Genomic DNA, 26858 nt, shown 5'->3' with positions numbered 1-26858 from the left:
TTATCCATATATTATAAAAAAACTACTGTGCCCTGGATATCTTCCAGGCCTTGCAAACACTTCCAAAATTTAAATCATCTTTCCTCCCAAACTTACTCATCTTCCTCTGTTCTCTACTGGCAATGCCATTATTCATCCAATCATACAAGTTATCTTCCCCTCCTCTAACTTTCCACATCAAGTCAGAGAACAAGTTGTATTGATTTTACCTGTGATGGGTCTCTTGAATACAACACGTCCTTTCTAGGTATATCATCTCCATAGTGTAACCCCTTATCCTTGCTTGCCTAGGTTATTATAGTGAACTCTGAATTAGTGTCTTTGCCCTAGACTCTCCTTCCAATTGATATCCCATTGTTGTTGTTAGCTACCCTTGAGTTGGCCCTGACTCATGGCGATCCCGTCCACAACAGAAGGAATCACTGGCCAGTCCTGTGATAGGTTGCGGATCAAACTTTTGAGCCATAGGATTTTCATTGACTAATTTTCAGAAGTAGATAGCCAGGTCTTTTTTCCTACTCCATCTTAGTCTGGAAGCTCTGTTGAAACCTGTTCAGTATTATAGCAACACGGAAGCGTCCGCTGACAGATGGGTGTTTGCTGCGCATGAGGTGCCTTGGCCAAGAATCCAACCCGTGCCTCCCTGATTGGAAGATGAGAATTCTACCACTGAGCTACCACCATCCCCCTATATCCCATGCCACTATCAAAGTTGTCTTTCAAGAAAAAAGACTTGAACATATTATTTCTCTGCTTAAAAATCTTTCCTATCTTCCCACCTCTCAGAAGATGAATTCTTTAACATGACATGGGTCTTCACATTGAAGCCCCAACCTGTATTTCCAGCCTCACCTCCTATTTTCCAGTACATACTCTACACTTTTACTACATCAAACTAATTGAAATTACTCAGATATACTAGGTACTCCTACACCATTATTTAAATTGTACACTGTCCATGCAAACAAACAAAAAAAGTACAAACCTGTTGCCACTGAGTCTCGTCTGACCATTAGTGACCCTGTAGGACAGAGTAGAACTGCCCTATAGGGTTTCCAGGGAGCAGCTGGTGGGTTCGAACTGTTGACCTTTTGGTTAGCAGTTGAGCTCTTATGTGAATTGCAAAGTAGGATTAATATGAGTAACAATAACAAATACTGGCCATGTCAGACCATAGCTATTATTAAGCAAGGTAATTAATGTCAGTATCTTTTATCTAAAACATAAGCCTCTGATCCTTCCATGTTGGGCTACTAAAATCTATATACCAGAGCCCTGTGCAAATACTAGACGCTACTTTAGCATAAAAGTTAATTTGGCAAATCTGTTGATGAAAACGCATTGATGTAATCAATTGAAATAAAGAAGTAAAAGACTTTACAAGATGAATAAAATTGGAAAAGCAAGTATGAAATGGATTACAAAATCTAGAATGTTGTATTTGGATTTCATTTCTATTTACAGGCCTTCTTGACATTTTAAAAGCGTTACTGATTCTCAAATCGTTATTCTACTTAGCAATAGCCATTTCCATCAACTCAAATGTTGGTTTTAATAAACAAAGTATCCTTTTAAATGTTTACATTTTTATCCCCTCCCCAGGCTACCCCAGTGAATATTCTTTGTGTAGTTAATCCATTATGATTAGGAATGTATAGACTACCCCCAGAAGGCATGACTTCTGTCTTTAGGCATTGTTTTCTTTTACTGAAGGATTGACAAAAGCAGAATTGTTTCACTCACTTGCAACCTTCTGTCGGTAAGAAGTTTAAGTCACAAATTACAGGATACTTACATTACCTATTTCTTTTTCAGCTCATGCACGCCAGTTGCATTCTAAAGTTAGGCAACTAAATAATTAGGCTTTGGGGCTTTGGACTGAAATCAAACTTGGCTCCTTGAGCTAATATTTCTTTTCTGTTCTCTTCTTTTTACCCTCTGGGTCTAATTTCTCTCTGTTTACTGTATATGCAAACATGTTTCTCATTAGAGTTTATTCACTACCACAGGAATCATTTTGAAGTCTTCTAATCCTAGTGGAAATGCTTTTCTCAAAATAAACCCAGATCATATTGGGTTTTATCGTGTAAATTATGAAGGACCAACTTGGGACTGGATAGCTGCAAATCTCTCCTTGGACCACAAGGTAAGAGATAGCAATGACTGTGAATTGTTATATTTTTATTCTAAGAACAACATCTTAATGGTATTAATTTTTTTCAACACATTTTGCTTGATTTAAGAATGTCTTTTACCTCTTTTTCTTCCTCTTTCCAGGGGTTTTCTTCTGCTGATCGTGCCAGTCTTATTGATGATGCTTTTGCCTTGGCAAGGTGAGTTTTAGAATGAAGCAAGATTCTTTAAAATACCATGGGTTTTGTTATAAAAATATTCTTAATACATTTCAACAAAGCAAGTCTTTTAAATATTAACCAATTTTAATTTAGAACGTCCAAAGCCACTATTTACATCATTGTTTGCTTAATTCTAAAACCCTCCGTTTTAAGTTATTGTGAGCATCCTTGCCAAAATACTGACATTAACCCTTAATAAAAAAAAAAAAAAAAACCCACTGCCGTTGAGTCGATTCCGACCCATAGCGACCCTACAGGACAGAGTAGAACTGCCTTATACAGTTTCCAAGGAGCGCCTGGCAGATTCAAACTGCTGACCTCTTGATTAGCAGCCGTAGCACTTAACCACTACGCCACCAGGGATTCCTAACCCTTAATATGTACACAAAAATCCTCTATTGACTTTGAGTGGGGCTTATCTATGTCAGAGTCCTCAGCTAATTAGGAGTGACGTTTACAAAGGCTAAGAAGTGCATCTTTATAATTTGATATAATAAAAAGGACAAGCAATGTATTTCATTAATTCAGCCCTTTGAGCTCAAGGTAACTATAAGATTTCATGGCTAGAATTCTCAAATCTTGTTCAGGTCACTGGGGTAAGAAAACTGAGCCATGGTGCTCTGGGATTAGTCAGAATTAATGTATAATTTAGGAAAAGTTGACTTGTTTCATGGCCTGAAGGTAAACTGCATTTAGAAAAAAAAAACAACATAGACTGGGAAATACAGTAGTAGCAGTCATGGCACCTCTGAAATTTTTTTCAGGTAGTCTAACACCATGAATTCCACAAGTATTTATTGAGTGCTTAGCACTTTTTTAGGAGTTAGGGACACAGGTGATTTATTTCTGTGGATTTTGTGGTGGTCTCATCCTAGATATGAGCAATATACTGGGAATGAGATGCCACTTCCTAAGGAAGACTCCCAGAATTTCTGGAATGGATGTCCCTCTTATGGGTCCCTCTATTTCCCCCACAATGTTATAGTGTCATTGTTTATTATATTGTCCATCTCCCTGCATTAAACTGTAAATTAGGCACCCAGACCACCTTCCTAATCATTTTATCCCCAGTCCTTGACTGTTCCTTGCTCATAGTAAACCAAACCAAACCCATTGCCGTGGAGCTGATTCCAACTCATAGTGACCCTATAGGACAGAGTAGAGCTGCCCCATAAGGTTTCTAAGGTGTAATCTTTATGGAAGCAGACTGCCCCATCTTTCTCCTGAGGAGTGGCTGGTGGGTTGAACCGCCAACCTTTTGGTTAGCAGTCGAGAGAACTTTAACCACTGCACCACCAGGGCTCTTTTGCTCAAAGTACATACTCAGTAAGTCAGTGCTCAAGTGTGCCTGGAAGGATAGTATAACAGCACTAAATGCTTAAAAGAACTATTTTTCCCAAACTTCTAGAGAGTATACTGGAAGCCAGAAAACTTTCTCAATGTTTTTCAAAGGAGGAATTATAAACCTAAGACACAGACTTTTGAACTAGATTAAAATCCTGCTTCCATATAACCTTGAGTAAATTTCTTAACCTTTCTCTGCCTCAATTTCCTTACTAGTAAAAAGGAGATGACCTCCTAAGACTCTCTTGAGGAATCAATGAAATAATGCTTGTAATGTACCCCAAAAATTATCTGGTCTTTAGAGAGTAGTCAATAATATCGTGATGATTATAATGATGATTCCAAGAATGAATGGGAGAAGGTAGTTTATTAATTATTGACTTGCCCAAAAGGCATCTACCAGTGATTAATAGCAAGAGCAAGCCATTTAGAAAAGCTTTTTTGGATCTGTAATTTAGATTTCCTTTGTAAATAATAGACAATATGATTGTCTTTAGTGAATCTCAAAATTTAACCTCCTAGGTATATCATAGGTAAATTTTTTCATTTTGTTATACCATGTCAATTTTATTCATTTAAGAAACAACTGTTAAGCACCTACTATATATCAGGCACTGTGCTACATTCTGTGAAACTAAGTGACAAAAGAAAATGTTTTAAAACAATAGAATAGAACCATTTAGAATTACTTTTGGACAACTCTGCTGTGAATGTACCATGACCCTTTCCAAATTTAGCACGTTGACTGTTAGAAATTACACAGAATTGTAATATCACCATAGTTTAATTCCCATCACAATACAAGATGATTTTTTTTGCTCTAAGATGAAGTGAAAGCCTCTTGTACACTCTAAAGAACTGTGTATAAAGCAAATAACTCACACAATTGAAGGCTTTCCCTGCTTCTAAAATCTACATAGCAGCACTTTGGCCATAAAACCTGTTACCCATTGCCATTGAGTTAATTCCACCTCATAGCAATCCTATAGGACAGAGTAGAACTGCCCCATAGAGTCTGGAGTGCTTGGTGGATTCAAACTGCCAACCTTTTGGTTAGCAGCTATAGCAACTTAACCACTATGCCACCAGCATTTCCACTTTGGCCACAGCCCTATAAAATTGTGGAGGGCTGTGGAAAGGAAGAAAGTGAAACAAACTCAGAAAACAAACAAAAATAAATAGAATAACAACAATAGATCTGAAAAATACCTGGAGATATTACTTGGCCCAATTTCCTTCTGCAACACATGAGGAAAATAGAAATGAGGGAAGAACTAACCCACCAGAGTTAATTAGAAGTGTGCCTAGACCACTCAGAAACTTTATCCTTTGCCTTTGAGTCTATTCCAACTCATAGCGATCCCACAGGAAAGAGTAGGGCTGTCTCATGGGGTTTCCTAGGCTATAAATGTTTACGGAAGCAGATGGCCAGGTCATTCTTCCGCAGACTGGCTGGTGGGTTTGAACCAATGACCTTTCGGTTAGCAGCTGAGCACTTAACCACTGTGCTACCAGGGCTTCTTTCTGAAACTCCTTTTTTCTGGGTCTGGGAGAGGATAAATGCATAGATAAATAGTTAAATGCCTGTGGTAAGATTAGAATTTATCTCGCCTTCCATGCCAGAGATCCAGGTTTTATTCCAGGCCAGTACTCCTCATGTGCAGCCACCACTCATTCTGTCAGTGGAGGGTTGCATGTTGCTATGATGCTGAAGCTTCATAGTTTTCAGTGAAGCTTCCGGACGAAGACTTACTAAGAAGAAAAGCTGGGCTATCAAATTCCAAAAACCAGCCAGTGAATACCCTGTAGACCACATTGCTTCAACCTGTAACCAATCATGGTGTTGGTGCAGGACCATGCAGCATTTTGATCTGTTATGTGTGGGGTCACCATGAGTCTGGGGCCAACTTGAGTGCAGTTAATACAACAACAACAGCCCACATGTTTGGAATCCCTGGGTAGTACAAATGGTTAATACACTTAGCTGCTAACTGAAAGGTAAGTGGTTCAAGTTCACCCATAGGCACTTTGGAAGAAAGATCTGGTGATCTGCTTCCCAAAAACTAACTATTGAAAGCCCTATGAAGCACAGTTTTACTCTGACACCATGAGTCAGAGTCAGAGTCAACTCAACGACAACTGATTTATTCAGGCATTCAAAAGAAGTGTAAATGTTAATTAAGAGGAACAAAGTAACCATTAACACCACAAAAATGTATAATGAAATGGCAGCAGTGAATTCATACCTACCAATAATCACACTGAATGTAAATGGATTAAATTCACAAGTCAAGGGGCAGAGAGTGGCAGAACGGATAAAAAGACATGACCCAAACACATAAATAGGTTAAAAATCAAAGAATGGAAAAAAAAATCAAGCAAACAGAGCAGGAGTGGCAATAATAATTTTTGACAAAATAGACTTTAAGTCAAAATCCATTATAAGAGACAAAGAAGGGCATTATGTAATGATTAAAGGGTCAATTCACCAAGAAAATATAACAATAATAAATATGTACCTAATGACAGAGCTCCAAAATACATTAAAAAAAACTTTAACAGAACTGGAAAGAGAAATAGGTACTTCAACAATATTAGTAGGCGACTTTAACACACCACATTTGACAATGGACAGAACAACTAGAAAGAAAATCAACAAAGATACAGAAGATCTAAATAACACAATTAACCAACTCAACCTCATAGACATATAGAAAACACACTGCCCAAAGGCAGCACAGTGGATGTGGAACATTTTCTAAAATACACCATATTTGAGGTCACAAAGCAAGCCTCAATAAATTCAAAAACATTGAAATAATACAAAGCATCTTCTCTGGCTCTAACACTGTAAAACTAGAAATCAGCAACAGGAAAAAAAACTAAATACATGGAAACTAAGTAACACTTTACTTAAAAACTATTGGTCATAGAAGAAATCAAACATGAAATTAAAATTACTTAGAATCAAATGAGAATGAAAATACATACCAAAACCTTTGGGACACAGTAAAAGTAGTGCTCAGAAAAAAAATTATAATAATAAATGCATATATCCAAAAAGAAAAAAGGTCCAAAATCAGTAACTTCTCCTGACAACTTGAACAAATAGAAAAGAAAGAGCAAAAGAAGATCATTGTTTCTGGAAGAAAGATCAGAGCAGAAATAAATGAAATAGAAAACAGAAAAATAATAGAATCAACAAAACTGGAAGTAGGTTCTTTGAGAGGATCAATAAAGTTGACAAACAACTGGCAAAATTGACAAAGGATAAAAATGAGAAGATGCAAATAACCAAAATAAGAAATGAAATGTGTGACATTACAACAGAACCAACTGAGATAAAGAGGACCATAACAGAATATTATGAAAAATTGCACTCAAATTTAAAAACTTAGAAGAAATGAACAAATTTCTAGAAACACACTATCTACCTAAACTATCACAAATAAAGGTAGAAAATCTGAACAGAACCATAACAAGAGAAGAAATTGAAGGTGTCATTGAAAAAAAAAAAAACTCCCAGCAAAAAAACCCTCTGGCCCAGATGGCTTCACTGCGGAGTTCTACCAAAAATTTGGCATCAATTCTACTCAAACTATTCCAGAACACAGAAAAGGAGAGAATACTCCCTGATTCATTCTGTGAAGCCAGCATAACCGTGATACCAAAGCCAGGCAAGAGCATCACACACACACAAAAAAGTCTAGACCAATACCCCTCATGAATATAGACACAATGATTATCAACAAAATTCTAGCCAATAGAATTCAGCAGCATATCAAAAAAATAATGCATCACAATCAAGTGGGATTCATACCAGGGATGCAAGAATGCTTCAACATTAGAAAATTAATCAGTGGAATTCACCACATAAATAAAACAAAGGAAGAGAATCACATGATCATCTCAGTTGATGCAGAAAAAGTGTTTGGTAAAATCCAGCACATTTTCCTGATAAAAGCTCTCAGCAAAATAGGAATGGAAAGGAAATTCCTCAGCATAATTAAGGGCATATCAAAAACCAACAGCCAACATTATTCTCAGTGGAGAAAGATTGAGAACATTCCCTTTGAGAACGGGAACAAGATAAGGATGCCCATTATTACCACTCTTATTTAACATTGTACTGGAAATCCTAGTAAATCAGAACAAAACACTGCTTGTTCGTACACCATCCTCACAATCATTGCTTTGTTTCAGGTCATTTTTGCAGCCATTGTGTCAGTCCATCTTGTTAATGGTCTTCCTCTTTTTTGCCGACCCTCTACTTTACCAAGCATGGTGTCCTTCTCCAGGGACTGGCCCCTTCTGAAAAAACGTCCCAAATTACATGAGACAAGGTCTTGCCATCCTTGCTTCTAAGGAATATTCTGGCTGTCCCTCTTCCAAGACAGATTTGTTTATTCTTCAGGCAGTCCATGTTATATTCAGTTTTCTTCTCCAGCACCACAGTTCAAATGCATCAATTCTTCTTCAGTCTTCCTTGTTTCATTGTCCAACTTGCCCATGCACACGAAGCAATTGAAAATACTCTGGCCGACTAGAGGAATCCCAGCGGTCATGGTCCCCAAACCTTCTGTTGGCCCAGGACAGGAACCATTCCCAAAGACAACTCATCAGACATGGAAGGGACTGGACAATGGGTAGGAGAGAGATGCTGATGAAGAGTGAGCTACTTGTATCAGGTGGACACTTAAGACAGTGTTGGCATCTCCTGTCTGGAGGGGAGATAGGAGGGTAGAGAGGGTTAGATACTGGCAAAATTGTCACGAAAGGAGAGACTGGAAGGGCTGACTCATTAGGGGGAGAGTAAGTGGGAGTATGGAGTAAGGTGTATATAAGTTTATATGAGACAGACTGACTTGATTTGTAAACGTTCACTTAAAGCTCAATAAAAATTATTAAAAAAAAAAAAAAGGAAATACTCTGGCCTTGGTCAGGGCCACCTTAGTGCTCAAAGTCACATCTTTGCTTTCTAACACTTTAAAGAGGTGTTTTGCAGCAGATTTGCCCAATGCAAAAAGATCCTTTGATTTCTTGACAGTTGCTTCCAGAGGAGGTGATTGTGGATCCAAGTAAAATGAAATCCTTGACAATTTCAGTATGTTCTCCATTCATCATGATGTTGCTTATTGGTCCAGTTGTGAGGATTTTTGTTTTCTTAGTTGAGGTGCAATCCATACCGAAAACTGTAGTCTTTCATCTTCATAACTAAGCGCTTCAAGTTCTCTTCACTTTCAGCAAGCAAGGTTGTATCTTCTCTATATGTCAGGTTGTTTGTGAGTCTTCCTCCAATTGTGATACTGAGTTCTTCATATAGTTCAGCTTCTCAGATTCTTTGCTCAGCATACAAATTGAGTAAGTATGATGAAAGATTACAACCCTGACACACAGCTTTTGTGATTTTAAACCATGCAGTATCCCCTCGTTCTATTTGAACTACTGCCTCTTGGTCCATGTACAGGTTCCGCATGAGCACAATTAAATGTTCTAGAATTCCCATTCTTTAAAATGTTATCCAAAATTTGTTATTATCCACACAGTCAAATGCCTTTGCATAGTCAATAAAACAGAGGTAAACATCTTTCTGGTATTCTCTGCATTCAGCCAAGATCCATCTGACGTCAGTAATGATATCTCTTGTTCCGTGTCCTCTTCTGAATACTGCTTAAATTTCTGGCTGTTCCCTGTTGATGTACTGCTGCAAACGTTTTTGAATGATCTTCAGCAAAATTTTGTTATATTAATGACATTTGTTTGATAATTCCCACATTCTGTTGGATCACCTTTCTTTGGAATGGGCATGAATATGGATCTCTCCCACTTTATTGACCACGTCGTTGTCTTCCACAATTCTTGGCATAGATGAGTGAGTGCTTCTAGCGTTGCATCCGTTTGCTGAAACATCTCAATTGGTATTCTAGCAATTCCTGGAGCCTTATTTTTCACCAATGCCTTCAGTGCAGCTTGGATTTCTTCCTTCGATACCATCAGTTCTTGATCATATGCTACCTCCTGAAATGGTTGAATGTCAACCAGTTGTTTTTGGTACTATAACACTGTGTATTTCTTCCATCTTCTTTTGATGCTTCCTGCGTTGTTCCATTTTTTGCCCACAGAATTCTTCAGTATTGCACTCCAGGCTCAAATTTTTTCTTCAGTATTTTCAGCTTGAGAAATGCAGTGTGTGTTCCTCCCTTTTGAGTTTCTAACTCCAGGCCTTTGCACATTTCATTATAATACTTTATTTTGTGTTCTCAAGCCACCTTTTGAAATCTTCTGTTCAGCTCTTTTTGTCATTTCTTCCATTCACTTTAACTACGTACATTTAAGAGCAAGTTTCAGAGTCTCTTTTCACATCCATTTTTGTCTTTTCTTCCTTTCCTTTCTTTTTAATGACCTTTGCTTTCTTCGTGTATGATGTCCTTGATATCATCCCACAACTCATCTGGTCATCCATCATTATTATTCAAGGAATCACATCTGTTCTTGAGCTGGTGTCTAAATTCAGGTGGGATATACTCAAGGATGTATTTTGGCACTCGTGGACTTGTTTTAATTTTCTTCAGCTTCAACTTGAATTTGCATGTGAGCAATTAATGTTCTGTTCCACAGTCGGACCTGGTCTTGTTCTGACTGACGATATTGAGCTTCTCCATTGTCTCTTTCCACAAATGTAGTTGATTTGATTCTTGTGTATTCCATCTGGCAAGGTCCACATGTATAGTCGCCATTTATGTTGGTGAAAAAAGTATTTCCAATGAATAGTTTATTGGTCTTGCAAAATTCTATCATACAATTTCTGGCGTTGCTCCTATCACCAAGGCCATATTTTCCAACCACCAATTCTTCTTCTGTGTTTTCAACTTTTGCATTCCAATCACCAGTAATTATCAATGCTTTTGATTGCATGTTTGGTTAATTTCAGACTGCAGAAGTTGGTAAAAATCTTCAATTTCTTCATCTTTGGCCTTAGTGATTGTTGTGCAAATGTGAAAAATATTCATGTTAAAGGATCTTCCTCGTGTTGTTGTTGTTGTTATGTGCTCAAGTCAATTCTGACTCATAGTGACCCTATATACAACAGAATGAGATACTACCCGGTTCTGTGCCATCCTCACAGTCATTGCTGTGTTTGAGCCCGTTGTTGCAGCCACTTCATCAGCCCATCTCACTGAGGGTCTTCCTCTTTTTCATTGACCTTCTATTTTACCAAGCAGGATGTCCTTCTTCAGGGACTGGTCCCTCCTGATAATATGTGCAAAGTATGTGAGACAAAGTCTCAACATCCATGCTACTAATGAGCATTCTGTCTGTACTTCTTCCAAGACAGATTGTTCATTCTTCCGGAAGTCCATGGTGCATTCAATATTCTTCAACAACACCATAATTCAAAGACATCAATTCTTCTTTGGTCTTATTTACTCATTGTCCAGCTTTCACATGCTCATGAGACATTTGAAAACACCATGGCTTGAGTTAGGTGCACCTTAGTCCTTAGAGTGACATCTTTGGTTTTCAACACTTTAAAGAGATCTCTTGCATCAGATTTGCCTAATGTAATGCGTCACCTAATTTCTTGATTGTTGCTTCCATGGGCGTTGATTTTAGATCCAAGCAAAATGAAATCCTTGACAACTTTGACTTTTTCTCCATTTATCATGTTTTTGCTTATTGGCCCAGTTGTGAGGATTTTTGTCTTCTTTATGTTAAGGTGTAATCATACTTAAAGCTGTGGTCTTTAATCTTCATCAATAAGTGTTTCAAGTCCTCTTCACTTTCAGCAAGAAAGGTTGTGTCATCTATATACCTCAAGTTGTTAGTGAGTCTTCCGCCAATCCTGATGCTGCTTTCTTCTTCATATAGTCCAGCTTCTAGGATTATTTGCTTAGCATACAGATTGAATAAGTATGGTGAAATGGTACAACCCCGACGCACAGTTTTCCTGACTTTAAACCATACAGTCTCCCCTTGTTCTGTTTGAACAACTGCTTTTTGGTCTATGTACAGGTTCCACATGAGCATAATTAAGTATTCTGGAATTCCCATTCTTCGCAATGTTATCCATAGTTTGTTATGATCCACACAGTCCAATGCTTTTGCATAGTCAATAAAACACAGGTAAAATCTTTCTGGTATCCTCTGCTTTTAGCCAGGATCCATCTCACTTCAGCAGTGATATCCTTTGTTCCACATCCTCTTCTGAATCCAGCTTGAATTTCTGGCAGTTTCCTGTTGATGCACTGTTGTAATTGCTTTTGAATCATCTTCAGCAGAATTTTATTGTGTGTGATGTTAACGGTATTGTTCAATAATTTCTGCGCTCTGTTGAATCTCCTTTCTTTGGAATGGGTACAAATACAGATCTCTTCTAGTCATTTGGTCAGGTAGCTGTCTTCCAAATTTCTTGGGATAGATGAGTGAGTGCTTCCAGCACTGTATCCATTTGTTGAAACATCACAATTGGTATTCCATCAGTTCCAGGTGCCTTGTTTTTCACCAATGCCTTCAGTGCAGCTTGAACCTCTTCCCTTAGTACCATCGGTTCTTGATCATATGCTCCCTCCTCAAATGGTTGAACATCGACCAATTCTTTTTGGTACAGTGACTCTGTGTATTCCCTCCATCTGCTTTTGATGCTCCCTGAGTCATTTAATATTTTCACTATAGAATCTTTCAATAGGCATATGGATAGTTTCCTATCATTGACAGCATTATACTGCAGAATAGAATTTAAAATGTTGTTTTTGACAAAGAATGCAATACTGTTCCTCCTCAATTTGTCATTCTTATCATAGTAGACCGTAAGATTGTCCAATTTAAAATGGCCACCAGTCCATTTCAGCTCACTAATGCCTACGCTATCAATCTTTATGCATTCCATGTCATTTTTGACAATTTCCAATTTTCTTAGATTCATACTTCATACATTCAACTTTCTGATTATTAACTGATGTTTGGAGCTGTTTCTTCTCATTTTGAGTCATGCCATTTCAGTAAATGAAGGTCCTGAAAGCTTTACTCCATCCATGTCATTAAGGTCAACTCTACTTGAGGAGGCAGCTGTTCCTCAGTAGTATTTTGAATGCCTTCCAACTTGAGGAGTTTAGAAGTAAATCACCAGATCCTTCTTCCTAGTCTGTCTTAGCCTGGAGATTTTTCTGAAACCTGTCCACCATGGGTGACCCTCCTGGTCTTTGAAATACCAGTGACATAACTTCCAGCATCACAGCAACATGCAAGCCGGCACAGTATGACAAACTGACAGACAAGTGGTGAAAAATATACTAGATGGCTGCAGTAATCAAAGCAGCCTGTTACTGGTTCAATGACAGACACACAAGCCAATAAAATAGAACTGAGAATCCAGAAGTAAGTCTGTCCACCTTGGAGCAGCTGATCTTCAACAAAGGGTCAAAGTCCATTCAATGGGGAAGAAACAGTCTCTTTAACAAATGGTAGTGACAAAACTGGATATCTATTTGCAGGAAAATGAATCAGGAGCCATACCTCACATCGTACACAAAAACTTATCCAAAATAGATCAAATACCTAAATGTTAAAGCTAAAACTATTAAGTTATTGGAAGATGATATAGGAACAAAACTAGGGGACCTAATTTTAGGCATATCAAACACAACTAAAAATGTATGAACAACAGAAAGTAGATTAGAGAACTGGGACCACCTAAAAATTAAGTACTTATGCTCATCAAAAGACTTTACCAAAGGAGTAATAAGAACCTACAGACTGGGAAAAAAATATTTGGGAATGACATGTCTGACAAGGTTCTAATCTCTAAAATGTATAGAAAACATCAGCAACTCAACAACAAAAATACAAATAATACAATCCAAATAGTCAAAGGACATGAACAAACACTTCACCAAAGAGGACATTCAGGCAGGCAACAAAGACATGAAAAGATTTTCATGAGCATTAGCCATTAGAAAAGTGCAAATGAAAACTACAATGAGATACCACCCCTGCAAAAATGGTAATAACCAAAAAAAAACAGAAAGCAACAAATGCTGATGAGGTTGCGGGGAAGTTGGAACTCTTACACATTACTGTTGGAAATGTAAAATGGTGCAACCACTATGGAAAATGAAAAAAAAAATCTAGAATTATAAATGCCTTATGATCCAGCAATCCCAGTAAGTGGGAGCTGCAGGGTAACATGACTTACGGGGGATGAAAAGTTCATCAGCTTACTCGCAAAATATCCCCTATAATAAACTAGAAAACCCTGTAATACCAGCCAACAAAAATCATACCCTTTCCAATGTTCTGTCCTTGTGACTCAAACTTAAAGGAAGCAAGTGATACCAAAATATTACATGACTGTCAAGTGTATTGGGAAAATTAGGCACTAGAATAGGATATTGATTTCCCATACAAATAGATTATAATTAATATTTAGTATTTAGCCTTCAGATCATTGGATTCCCTTCTTCCTTCTACTTATACTATCCAATTAGCCAGTCCTCTGGCCCTAGTAACTAAGGTTCATTCCTCTAACCTTGCCATCTATAGAGCTGTGAACCTTGGTTTCTAGCCAAAGAACCTGCTCACTATTCCTAAACTTTCATTAGCCCTCTTCACTCAGAGCACCTATTCTTCTAACATTTCCTGAAGAAATATTGACTGGATGTAGTTGTGGCTGTGTTCACCTGGAAATATAGAGAATCACAAAAGCTAGCATTCTCAGTTAAGTTTCAAATGTCAACACAAAATTCTGCCATGTTTTTACTTGAACATGCACACGTAAAATGCCACATTTCTCAATCTTATTTATACTTTTTTATTGAGGGAGTTTGAGTGCTCCTAAATATAAATCCTTCTAAATAAGAACAGGCATTGAGAAAATGGGGAAAATCAGCTGTCTGAACTGGAAACAAACTCTGAATTACACGTCATTAGTGCCAGTTATATGATGCCAGCTATTTTTATTCTTATCTATCTTTCCAATATTATTTCATCTTCTAGTCAAACTCTTAGTTTATAAATATAATGGAGATATCAGGATATAATACTTTGCTCTTCATTCACAAAGTGACCTTAAACATAATGGCACAGGATGCATCAGTAAGTCAATGCTTTAAAATTTTTTCTTCATTTAAACTTTCAAATATAATTTGAAAAGACAAGATTCCCACCTGAGATTCTTTCCAAAAGCTAGGCCAAAATTTGAAGCATAGTAGATGCCTGAGAACAGGATTTCAAAAGGCTCTAGAATCATTGGCAAGGGGGAAGACATTGGTTCCTTTAAACTTTAAAATGTCAATAGTGCCTTGAAAATTTCTGGAGAAAAAAATCCATTTTTATTTATGAAGATTATTGTGAAATGTATAAAAGAGGCGATGTTTTAGTGGAAAACATAAGCTCAATTTGAATGTTTAAAGCATTTATGGTTTGTTGAGTACAGTTATTTATGTTTCCTCTCAATATGCAAATGTGAGTAAGGTTAATAAGTTACCTTTACAGCGGTACATTTCTATATTGTAACCAGCTTGTGAATCCAGAATTTAGAAGTTTCTATTCATCAACATGAGCTGTATAGCTGAATGGCTTTTGTATTATCTGAAATTTTGCTACAGTGGTTTGTTTCAAATGTATATCTTAATGTTCTGTCTTCCACTTTACTATTGAGTACATGAAAGCACTAATGTAGCATTATGGACGTTTTGATTGGGCCTCAACAATTAATATATTTTCCTAATTATTTAACGAGGAATTCTCATTAACATTCAATGCTTTGATTCCAATATTAGTATTTTCAATCCAATGGGAACTAAAGTTGGATTTTTAAATTAACTGTTTTTTTGTTTCCTTTCACAGAGCTCAACTTCTTGATTATAAGAAGGCTCTGAACTTGACCACATATCTCAAAATGGAAAAGGATTTTTTACCGTGGCAGAGAGTCATTTCAGCTATAACCTATATTATTAGCATGTTCGAAGATGATACAGAGCTATACCCTCTGATTGAGGTGATACTGATGATATGATATCTTATGAAAGTAAACATTTAACCATTAGTAGAATCAGAAACTTCCTGGGAGAAGGAGCTCCAGCGGGAACACAAAACACAAAAGCATATTTGCCTGCCAAGCGAAATCAAAGGGAAGAACGATGACTCAACTAATCAAAGCAAGAGATGTTACCTCTCCTTTTTCAACTTGCAGTTCATCAATACTTGTGGTTCAGTGTACCACATAAAGATACATTAGTATCAGAAGGAATAAAATAATTAATATTTTATTTAAAATAAACAGCATTTTAACCACAGATATTAACTATCCTATGTTAAGTGAATTGATCTGTATTAAAATGAATTTACTCTTATCAAAATATAACATTATATTTCCTTATTCTTACTGCTTTTTACAGTGAGAAATTTTATTTAAAGATAATCATTCTAAATACTTTGTTTTGTGATTTCTATAGCACTTTGGCAGGACATTTGTAATTTTAGGCCAATTCTGGATTCAGATCTCTAGGTCTTCCATTTGCTAAATGAAAGGCCTTGGAAAGATGGTTTAATATTCATGAGTCTTAATTCGCTTTGTAAAACAGAAATGTCAGCACTTGACTTCCTATGGTGATGGGGAAGTGAGGATCAAATAATGTAGAAGTCCTTTGTAAATTCTTAGGCAATGTAAACATGTTAAAAAAAATTAGTTATTATTATTTTATCAATACTTGTGCCATCTTCTTAGTGCAGGAAGTATGTCATGTGTTGTTCTATTACATATGTTAACTAAGAAATGGAATTTAAAAGACAGTTATCCAAAGTTTGATAAAACATTAGAGAAAGGCCTCAGATGTTTCATAACTTCAAAATTGTAGCAAAATTTCAGTGTGATGAAACTGAGTATATGCCTTTCCCTAAAGACAGTCCCAAAGTTCTATGAACTAATAAAAAATAAAAGATTGCAACAAGGGCCTGTAGATTATAGTAAACGGTAGACTGTTGATAAATAGTAAGTTATTACTCATTTTACATGGTGCTTTTTGCTTTTTTTAGAATTACTTCCAAGATCAAGTGAAACCCATTGCAGATTCTCTGGGTTGGAATGACACTGGAGACCACATAACAAAGTTAGTTCTCATCTTTTTAAAACTAATCTACATTTAACATTTGTTTGTGTGTATTAAGACCTGTTGAAAAAAGTTCAAGGCCCAAGCTTTGTGCTTGTTTGTTTGTTTGTTTTCTAGGTTACTCCGGGCCTCTGTGTTAGGGTTTGCATGCAAGACGGGAGATAGAGAAGCTTTGAACAATGCTTCCCAGTTGTTTGAGCAGTGGCTAAGCGGAACTGTAAGGTGACTGTTCACCATGTTTTCATTTATACAAAACCTTAAGCTGGAGAAATGAGTAATTGGAATCTCTGACACATTGTTTCTCCTTGTAGTCTTCCTGTAAATCTTAGGCTTCTGGTATATCGGTATGGGATGCAGAACTCTGGCAATGAGACTTCATGGTACTACACTCTTGAGCAATACCAGAAAACATCATTAGCTCAAGAAAAAGAAAAACTGCTCTATGGATTAGCATCAGTGAAGAATGTTACTCTTTTGTCAAGGTAAGTTAGGGCTTTTATTTTACTTTGTTGTTGTTGCTGTGTGCTGTCAAGTTGGTTATGAGCCATAGCAACTCTGTATGACTGAGTAGAACTGCACCACAGGGTTTTCTAGGCTGTAATCTTTACGGGAGCAGATCACCAAGTCTCTTCTCCTGTGGAGTGGTTGGTGGGCTCGGACTGCCAACCTTTCAGCTAACAGCCAAGCGCTTAACCATGGAGCCACCAGAGCTCCTTTTATTTCACTTAGAAGAATGGTATTTAATATTTCATGTGCCGCAGTCTCTTTAAAAACAATTGCCACTTAGTCAATTCCAGCTCATGGCAACCTCATGCGTGTCAAAATAGGACTGAACTCCATAAGATTTTCAATGGCTGATTTTTCAAACGTAGATCACTAGACCTTCCTTCCGAGGTGCATCTGGGTGGACTCGAACAGCCAACCTTTCAATTAGCAGCCAAGTGTGTTAACTGCTTGCACCACCCAGAGATTCTATTAAAGTATGATGTCCATTTAAAAAAAAAAAACTATTAAAAATTATTTTCCCTCCAAGAAACAAAATATTTATGTAATAGTTGTTTAAACAAACAGCAAAAAAAAAGTAATCTCCTATAAAAGAAGTCTGACAGCAGACAGTTTCCAATTTTATGCAACATCTCAATATTTTCATCCAGGATTCAACTCTGTCTCTTTCGGTTCTGTTATCCTCAACATATTGGATGTCTCATGACTTCCAGAGCCAAACTTTACATCTTCACACAAACAGGGGGAAGGATAGGAGCCAAAGAGTTTCTTCTCACAATGCCATGCCTTTTATACCATGAGAACAAATCTTTCCACAATCCAGAATTGGTCAAATAACTACCACTTGATTATTCCCTGACTAAGATGGACTTTGACTGATTTGGACTAATCTTGATTCTCTGGGGCAGGGGTAGCAGTTTACCTACCGTAGGATCAAAGATCTCTAATGATGCTGAACAAAACTGGGCTCTATTGACAGAGGAGAAGGAGTGTCTGCCACAATGTGCATGCATGCAAATTATGAATTTATATTCCACTCAGAAGGTACACAGACCACTTAAAAATCATCTATGCATCTTCCTCCGTTTCGTATCTATGCTCCAAATCAACTAGCTTCTGCCTTAATTCATTTTTTGCTTAGTTATGATTTCTCCGTTATTTACTTCATTCATTTAACCAACTTATGGTGTTCTTTCTGTGTATAGGCAAATAGATTATGGGAATAAAACAAATAGGTATATACCCAAAAGAATTGAAAGCAAGTACTAAAACAAACACTTATACACCAATGCTCATTGCAGCTTTATTCACAATAGGCAAAAAGGTAGAAACAATCCAAATGTCCATCAACAGAGGAATGGATAAACAAGGTGTGTTCTACACATACAATGAAATATTATTCAGCCATAAAGAGAAATGAAGTTCTGACACATACTATAACATGGGTGAACCTTGAACACATTATTCTTCATAAAATAAGTCAGTCACAAAAGGATAATATTGTATGATCCCAGTTACATGCAATATCTACAATAGGCAAATGCATAGAGACAGAAGGTTGATTAGTGGCTATCCAGGCTGAGGAAACGGGAGAATGGAAAGCTGTTGTTTAATGGGTACAGAGTTTCTGTTTGGAGTGATGAAAAAGATTTGAAAAGAAATAACAGTGATGGTTGTACAACATTGTGAATATAGTTAATGCCAGGGAATTGTACACTTAAAAATGGTTAAAATGGCAAATTTTGTGTTATATATATTTTACCACAATAAAGAAAAGTTTAAAAAAATGAATGAGACATGGTATCTGTCCTTGAGAAACTTACAGCTTCACAGCAGAGGCAGAATATAAACAGTAAATTACAATGCAAGAGTACATATACTATAGTAAAATGTCTTCAGTATTCTGTCTAGGTATGCCAATTATCAGTGTATTGTCTTTCAGATCTGAATCCACCTTCCTTTGCCACACTTTGTAATACTTAGACTCCACCCAGCATCCCTCGTCAGCTGGAGTGTTAGGCTTTGTCATTTGAGGGTTCTGGAAGGATATTGCAAGGCATAGCAAAGAAAGATGCTTTTCTTCCTGTTTCCAATGTGTTCTTCTTCCTGCTTCTATGGTGCAGGTGCCATTGGCAGGTAGGGTATCTTGGTGCTTGCCATCTTGTGAAGTTCCTTGTCACCCCAATGGGTGGCTTTCTATTCATCAGCCCTGACCTATGAAAAGAAGGGCTAAGTGGAAACACCTAGAATTTCCTAGCGGCACAGTGGTTAAGAGCTTGGCTGTTAACCAAAAGGTCTGCAGTTTGAATCTACCAGCTGCTCCTTGGAAACCCTATGAGGCAGCTCTACTTTGTTCTGTAGGATCGGTATGAGTCAGAATCAGCTCGACATCAACCGGTTTGGTTTTTTGGCACCATGATAGTAAACCAGAGCAATACTATATCCTTGGAGAGGATAGATTCAGACATACTGATACTTATCATTTCCCATTTAAGTAGCCAGTACAAAAATTGGATGAATCTTGGGGAATGACTGTGAGCTATCATAAAATTAATCAGGTGGTGAACCCAATTGCAGATGCTGCACCAGATGTAATATGTTGACTAAAGCAAATTAACACAGATGTGCAGCTATTGAACTGACACATGTTCTTTCCTGTATGACAATATGTAAAGACCACCATAAATGGTTTGGTTTTGCTTGTCAGGCCCAACAGTACACCTTTACAGTTTTGCTTCAGAAGTATGTCACCTCTTCTGTCTGCCATAATATAGTCCATCAAGATCTTGATCATCTTGACTTTGCACAAAACATTATACTGAACCATTATGTTGATGAGAAAATTATCAAGTAGTTTAGATACACTAGTAATATTCTTGTAAACTAGAAAGTAGAAGATAAATTGTACAAAAATTCAGGGACCCACTACATCAGCAAAGATTCTGGGAGTTCAGTGGCCTAGAGCATGTTCAGATATCCCATCCAAGGTGAAAGAAAAGTTGCTCCACCTACCACAATTTTTTTTTTTTTTAAGTGATCTTAGTAAGCCTTTTTGGATTTTCAGTGTACCGCCCCACATTTTGGAGCCCTGGTGGCATAATGGCTAAGAACATGGCTGCGAACCGAAAGGTCTGCAGTTCAAATCCACCAATCACTCCTTGAAATCCTATAGGGCAGTTCTACTCTGTCCTATAGGGTCGCTATGAGTTGGAATCGGCTGGATGGCAACAGGTTTGGTTTGTTTTCTTTTTTTTAATCCCACATTGCAGTGTACTACTTTAACCTATTTACAAAGTCTGCCAGTTTTGAATGGGAACCAGAGCAAGAGAAGGCTCTGCAACTAGTCCAGGCGAAATAAATGTTTGCCGTGAATTCCTTACCCTATCTGAAACATATAGTAAATGTGTCATTTTCATATCAGTGTAGATTTACTCACACAACTGCAAGTACAAAGAAAATGTACCTATGACTGAACTGAGTGTTTCAAAGAGCTCCACATGATTGGGTGATGAGCCAGTAAAATGGGAAATAAAGAATTTTGACTATTATTGTCTGTCAATCTAGCTTTTAAATCAGTTGTTAAACTAGAATTCTAGTTTAAATGGTCTCTTTTGGGTAGATGTTCAGTCTTCTAGAGTTCTTGGTATTCTTCGTGTTCCTTCTGTGTAGGGAAAGGTAATTCACCAATGGTGTGAATGAAGAAAGAGAACTCTGCTCCTTGCTGAGTTTTGCCTTAAGGTATTTACCTATTATGGTCCTGGACTAGAGCCCACTGACTTTACATTGATCACGTTTTACCTGTTGGAGCACTGTCTTTCATCCAGAGATGAAAGTTGCAGCCTCAGTAATTTGCCTTTGTTCACTAAGTATTATGCTGTGTGGCATTTTTGTCTTCCCAGTGGCTCTCTTAGCATCCCTACATCTTATGGCCAGGCTAAAGAAAGTTCTAGGTCTCCCTACATAGTAACCACAAGTCAAAGGAACAAGAACATGACCTCAAACTTGTTAATCTGTTTTTCTCTCCCTGTCTAGGATGTACTATCACTCCCATACCATGTTGGACAAAGCACAAAAGTAGATATTGAACTCTAGGCCTTTTCTCTAGGGATTAGATAGACCAATGTTTCCCTCAAAGCCAGAGTTTTCTTCAGTCTTACTTAGGGTAAAGTCTTCAAGCCTGGTTCTTCATGTATTAATAAAAATATAATAAATTAGAATTATATTTTCTTTTTGACAAAGGCTGACTCTCAAAACTATCATCTCACAACGCAAGCTGAACAGTGATCCCTTTGTTCTAGGTATTATTTCATATCTGGGTATTATTTCCTCCTAAAGATAGGAAAGAAGCAAGTCAGTAGGTAGGAAGTCATGGAGCAACAAGACTTGGAGAATGTGAAAATATATGTGACCTATTAGCATGTGGAAACCCTGAAAGCATAGTGGTTAAGAGTTTGGCTGGTAACCAAAAAGTTGACAGTTCGAATGCTCCAGGAGCTCCTTGGAAACCGTATGGAGCAGTTCTACTCTGTCCCATAGGGTTGCTTTGAGCCGGAATCAGCTCGACAGCAACGAGTTTAGTTTTGTTTTTTTATCAGCATATAGCCAGGATGAGAGGACGTGTTTACAGTCAGGTAATATATCTCATATAACAAACAGCTATGGGAAAAACATGGCCTGAAATTGGATACAGCTTAACTTGGAAGATCTAGTCAGCAGGTGGAATGATCAGGTAATGGTTTGTTGTTCCCTTTGTTTGATACCACCTGCATATTCTTTTTCTCTTTGGTGTACTTTCTCTGATATCCGTACAATATCTGATATGGCATATTAAAAGAGATAGAAGATCATAGTATTTTCCTTCCAGAGAAACTACATGCTAGTTAATTTTAACATTGGTTTTTGAGATGCCTTTCTTATAATCAATAAAATAGGTGCTTCTCTTATCTGGAAACACTTTTTGAATAATAATATGCAGTTGTAAGATATTAAGCTAGAAATGCAACTGTAGGTACAGTTATGGCACAAATTTAGTAAAATCTATCCATTTGGTCACCTAATTTATCTTGGATTTATTTGTGTTATGCTATAATTATAGTCAATCAATCTAACCATACAGGTTACATTTGAAGGTTGCTTCTTACAATCTAGGGAAGATCACACTAGGCTTAACTGTTATCCTATAGAAAAATAAGAGTATAAATACTTTCCCCTAATTTATTGGCTCTTTTTTTAGTCCAGGACATAGTAGTAAGTGAATGAAGTACTTCTATTCAATCAGCGCTATAATTTTTTTTAAGTTAATGATTAAAATTCTGTTTTCTATTGTTTGTAGTACTTGCAAAATAATCTATTTTTTAAGGTTTGTATAATTTAAATTTTACTAGTCCTCAAAATCATGTTGTTCTTTAAAAGTGGTTAAATGTATTAGAAAAGTTTAAATTGTCTTTCATCATTTGTCATATTTAATTAACTTTGTCAGTTGGTGCCTCAAGAACTGAATTGTTGGAATGAAAGTGATGCTGTATTGGAATTTAGTGAAGGGAGAACATTAAAAGTTCATTTTGAATCTTTTTTCTGTTTTACTTCTCTTAGGTATTTGGATTTTCTCAAGAACTCAACCCTTATTAAAAGTCAGGATGTGTTTACAGTCATCCGATACATATCATATAACAGCTATGGGAAGACTATGGCCTGGAATTGGATACAACTCAACTGGGAATATCTAGTCAACAGGTGGGGTGATCAGATAATGGTTTGTTGTTCTCTTTGTTTGTTATCGTCTGCAGATTTTCTTCTTTTTCTCTTTGGTGTACTTTCTCTGATATCAATACAATATCTGAAATGGTGTGTCATTCGAGACAAATGATCATGGTATTTTTCTTCCAGGGAAACAATATGCTAGTTAATTTTAAGCACAATTCCTTTTCTGGGATTTATTGTTCCTGATGTCAAATTTATTGTTTCTGTTGGTCAAATTGTGAGATATGGAGATATGACTAAACTGCATTATTTTTCATTTGGTTAAAACAAATTAATATAATCCTGCCTGTTACGCTAGCACATAACATAATGCCAGACATGTGTTTAGTCCACAGTTAATATTTGATGAAAACTAAATGAGAATTCCTGGACCTGGGTTCATATTAGAGCCTTATATCTTACTGAGCTTTTATGAACAATAACATATTTCTCTTGACCAGATAATTAAACTTGAAGTATCCTGAAAAGCACTTAAAAGGGACCTATATTTCCCAGGCAACAGCAGTTTTAAAATGGGAAATAGCAGAACAAGAGCAAAACCAAGGAAAGAGATGATTTTGCAAAATTCTTATTTATTCAGCCCTATGGAGAAATATTGCATTCTTGATCTTGGTCCTCCAAATTTTATGCTCAGCCTCCATTAAAAATGTATGTCTTTGACAGAGTACAAAAAAATCATATGTCCCAAATAAATGTGCAAACATTGACCAAAAAACCTTTACGATCTATAATCCGCACACTGGAAAACAGCCTCTGTTATACCCTCTTGACCTCTTCTGTCTACCCAGCAGCATAGCCTAGTTGATAATAATGACTGCCTTATAAGAAATACTAGTGACAAAGATAAATTTTATTTCTTTTTTCTTTTCTACCCTACAACTCACCAGAGGAAATCCTGGTGGCGTAGTGGTTAAGAGTTTAGGCGCTAACCAAAAGGTCAGCAGTTCAAATCTACAAGGCACTCCTAGGAAACCCTATGGAGCAGTTCCACTCTGTCTTATAGGGTATCTATGAGTCAGAATCTAGATGGCAACTGTTTTGTTTTGTTTTTTCACTTACCAGAATGCCATTGTCTTCATTTGCATTTCTCTTTCTTCCACATTATATCTCTAGCCCTGACCATTATTTTTGCCTATTTGTGATGAATTTTTGCCTTTTCTAGTTTTGTCAATATTCAATGTAGCTGCCCATTCATCTGTATGAATACTGTCGAATGTGTATCTGTGTACATGCACGTGTGCTGTGTTCGTCTCTTTATAATTGTTTCAATGAAATGCTTGGTTTACAATTAATAAAGCTACCTACTGAGAATATGTTATCTGGGGGTAGCAGTTAATATTATACAAGTTAATAACCCTCATTTTGAAAGAAGTACATCTAATGATATATATTGTATGTATGTGTGTGTGTGTGTTTTAATAAAAAAGACCACGAAACTCTTTTTTTTTTTTTTTTTTGGTGTGTGTTAAAAGAAACCTGTGTAGATATAACACAATGCTTACTTTTGAATTATTATGAGAAGACAAGTAAATAATGTTCTATTCTGCATATTAAAATGCCCATTCCCTTATTGCTTATTAAATAGAATATTTCTCAAGGCCTGTTTGAATAGCTCTTGTTTGATTTATTTCAAATAATTCGTTTTTCACTTTTAAAAATGTGTTAATTGTCATATCTATTTAAAAAAGGTAGAAAAAATTATGTGCTACCTTGTCATAAACATCTGGCCTTAAAATGAATCTAGTAGACTAAATGATCTGAATTTTTTTCTAAAAAATAAATTGGTAAACTATTTCCAGAGCTAGTTCTAAAACCATAGCCCAAGGCTTTTAATATTTCTTCATGGTCTAATGATCTACTTCTCACGAGGTATTTCAAATGGCTTCAAACATAAAACTGTATAATAACCACATGTCTGACCTACACAAAAAATACCCAATATTAATTATAGTTCGTTCAAATAAATAGAATTTCCCCATGAAAATTGAATAAGTTAAATTAAATAGAAATGAGCTTCATCCAAATATTTCCAAACTCGTGTAGTGTTTCTGAATTTTAAAATGAGTAGTTTCACAACCTCCATCTCTGAATAATTTATTGTAACCCTAAATAAAAAAAAAAAAATTGTTTTTTTAAGTGAAGCTTTGTCTTGCAATCTTCATGACAGCTGATAACCACAATATTAATGTCCTTACCAGTTTGAGATTTAACCCCAAATTCCCAAAGACACTTTGGAAATTATTATTTGCTTTTGTTTCTTCCCTGTTAGCACAGTGGTTAAAGGAATTGACTGCTAACTGAAAAGTCATGGCTCGAAACCACCAGGAGCTCCTTGGGAGAAAGATGTGGCAGTCTACTTCCATACAGATTTACATCCTTGGAAATCTTATGGGGTTTGGTTTTGGGTTTTTTTTTTTTTTGGTTTGTTTGTTCCACTAAACTCTCAGATGAAACTGTGAAATGGAGTGAACCCAGTAAGTAAAAAATGTGGTGTGATGAAGTTCAATTTTAGTTTATGACCATCAGTGAAATTGTAAGTCAGTGTGACATGACTGAAACAATTTAAACAGTATCTCATAAATGAAATAATTTAATAAGCACTTAATTGAAGCGAGGATCAGAACCATTTCTTTTGGATATCATACTTATAAGCCAAAAACCAAATATGTTGCTGTCAAGTCAATTCCGACCCATAGCGACCCTATAGGAGAGAGCAGAACTGTCCCATAGGGTTTCCAAGGACTGGCTTGTGGATTCCTTCAAACTGCTGACTTTTTGATTAGCAGCCTGAGCTCTTAACCACTGCGCCACCAGGGCTCCATAATACTTATAGAAGTGTGAAATGTTAAATATTAGACCAAGAAGATGATTTTTATATAGTTATTTTCTCAAAATAAAGATATAATTAAGCCCTTACTTTAGTTTTAAAGGTAACCAATATGAAAAATATTTTTCTCTTATTTTCTACACTATATGATATTTGCTTTTGAGATGAACATAGTTTGTTCTCACATGTCTAGAAATCCTATAGGGAGTTGCAGTCTTTATTTAACCTATTCATTGCTAGTTCCCAAACATGTCCTTTAATTTTTAGTCACTAAGAGCAAAACAAACAGAAGAAAAATGTTATAGAAATTATCGACTGTCACTGAAGAAAATCATTTATATGTAATCAGGAGACTTTCTTTTAATTTATAGTATGTCAGTCCAAAAACTTAGGGTTTCTTTAAAATACTCATTTTCTGTTTATAAAAAACATGTCTTTTTGTGTGTGTAGCATGCAGATAAGCAAAAATAAGAATACAAAAATCACCTATGATCCCACCACATAGAAATAACCTCTATTGGCACATTACTATTTTTCCTCGAGTCGTTTTTCTGGGGCTATTTGTTTATTTACTGAAATGAATCCTAATATACATGGGGTTTTACAACTGGCGTTTTCCACATAATTTTATATTGTGGATGTCTTTAAGGATACTTTTCAGCATTATTTTTAATGACTTCATAGTCTAGTTTGTTTAACCAGCCCCCAACTGTTCAACAATAGAATTGTTTCCAGCTTTCTCTCTACCCTAAACAATGTATTGATGAACAACATCTTTGAAACTAAATCTCTTTGTTCTTTTTGAGAGTTCTTGACAATTTCCTTAGGATACAATGTTAGAAGTAATACTGCTGGATTAAAGGATGAATTGACTTTCAGGGTTTCTGATAAATGTTGCAGAACTGCCATCCAGAAAATTTTTACTTTGCCTATTTTTCCAGCTGTCATCAATACTTAGTGTTG

The 26858-nt window shown here is 36.4% G+C and overlaps 1 protein-coding gene across 1 annotated transcript in view; it reads left to right on the top strand.

Moving 5' to 3' along the window:
• Positions 1 to 26858, top strand: part of ENPEP (glutamyl aminopeptidase) — a 125436-nt gene that overhangs the window by 83782 nt on the left and 14796 nt on the right. Inside the window, exons 12-18 of the mRNA XM_049885523.1 lie at positions 2010 to 2146; positions 2278 to 2333; positions 15543 to 15693; positions 16731 to 16804; positions 16922 to 17026; positions 17116 to 17286; positions 22901 to 23041. Coding sequence (XP_049741480.1) covers positions 2010 to 2146; positions 2278 to 2333; positions 15543 to 15693; positions 16731 to 16804; positions 16922 to 17026; positions 17116 to 17286; positions 22901 to 23041 — 835 coding nt within the window. The remainder of the gene's footprint in view (positions 1 to 2009; positions 2147 to 2277; positions 2334 to 15542; positions 15694 to 16730; positions 16805 to 16921; positions 17027 to 17115; positions 17287 to 22900; positions 23042 to 26858) is intronic.

Source organism: Elephas maximus, chromosome 5 (assembly GCF_024166365.1).
Source record: "Elephas maximus indicus isolate mEleMax1 chromosome 5, mEleMax1 primary haplotype, whole genome shotgun sequence".
NCBI classification, from domain to species: domain Eukaryota; kingdom Metazoa; phylum Chordata; class Mammalia; order Proboscidea; family Elephantidae; genus Elephas; species Elephas maximus.
Note: the sequence above shows the minus strand (reverse complement) of the source record. Positions and strands in the feature narration are given on the sequence as shown.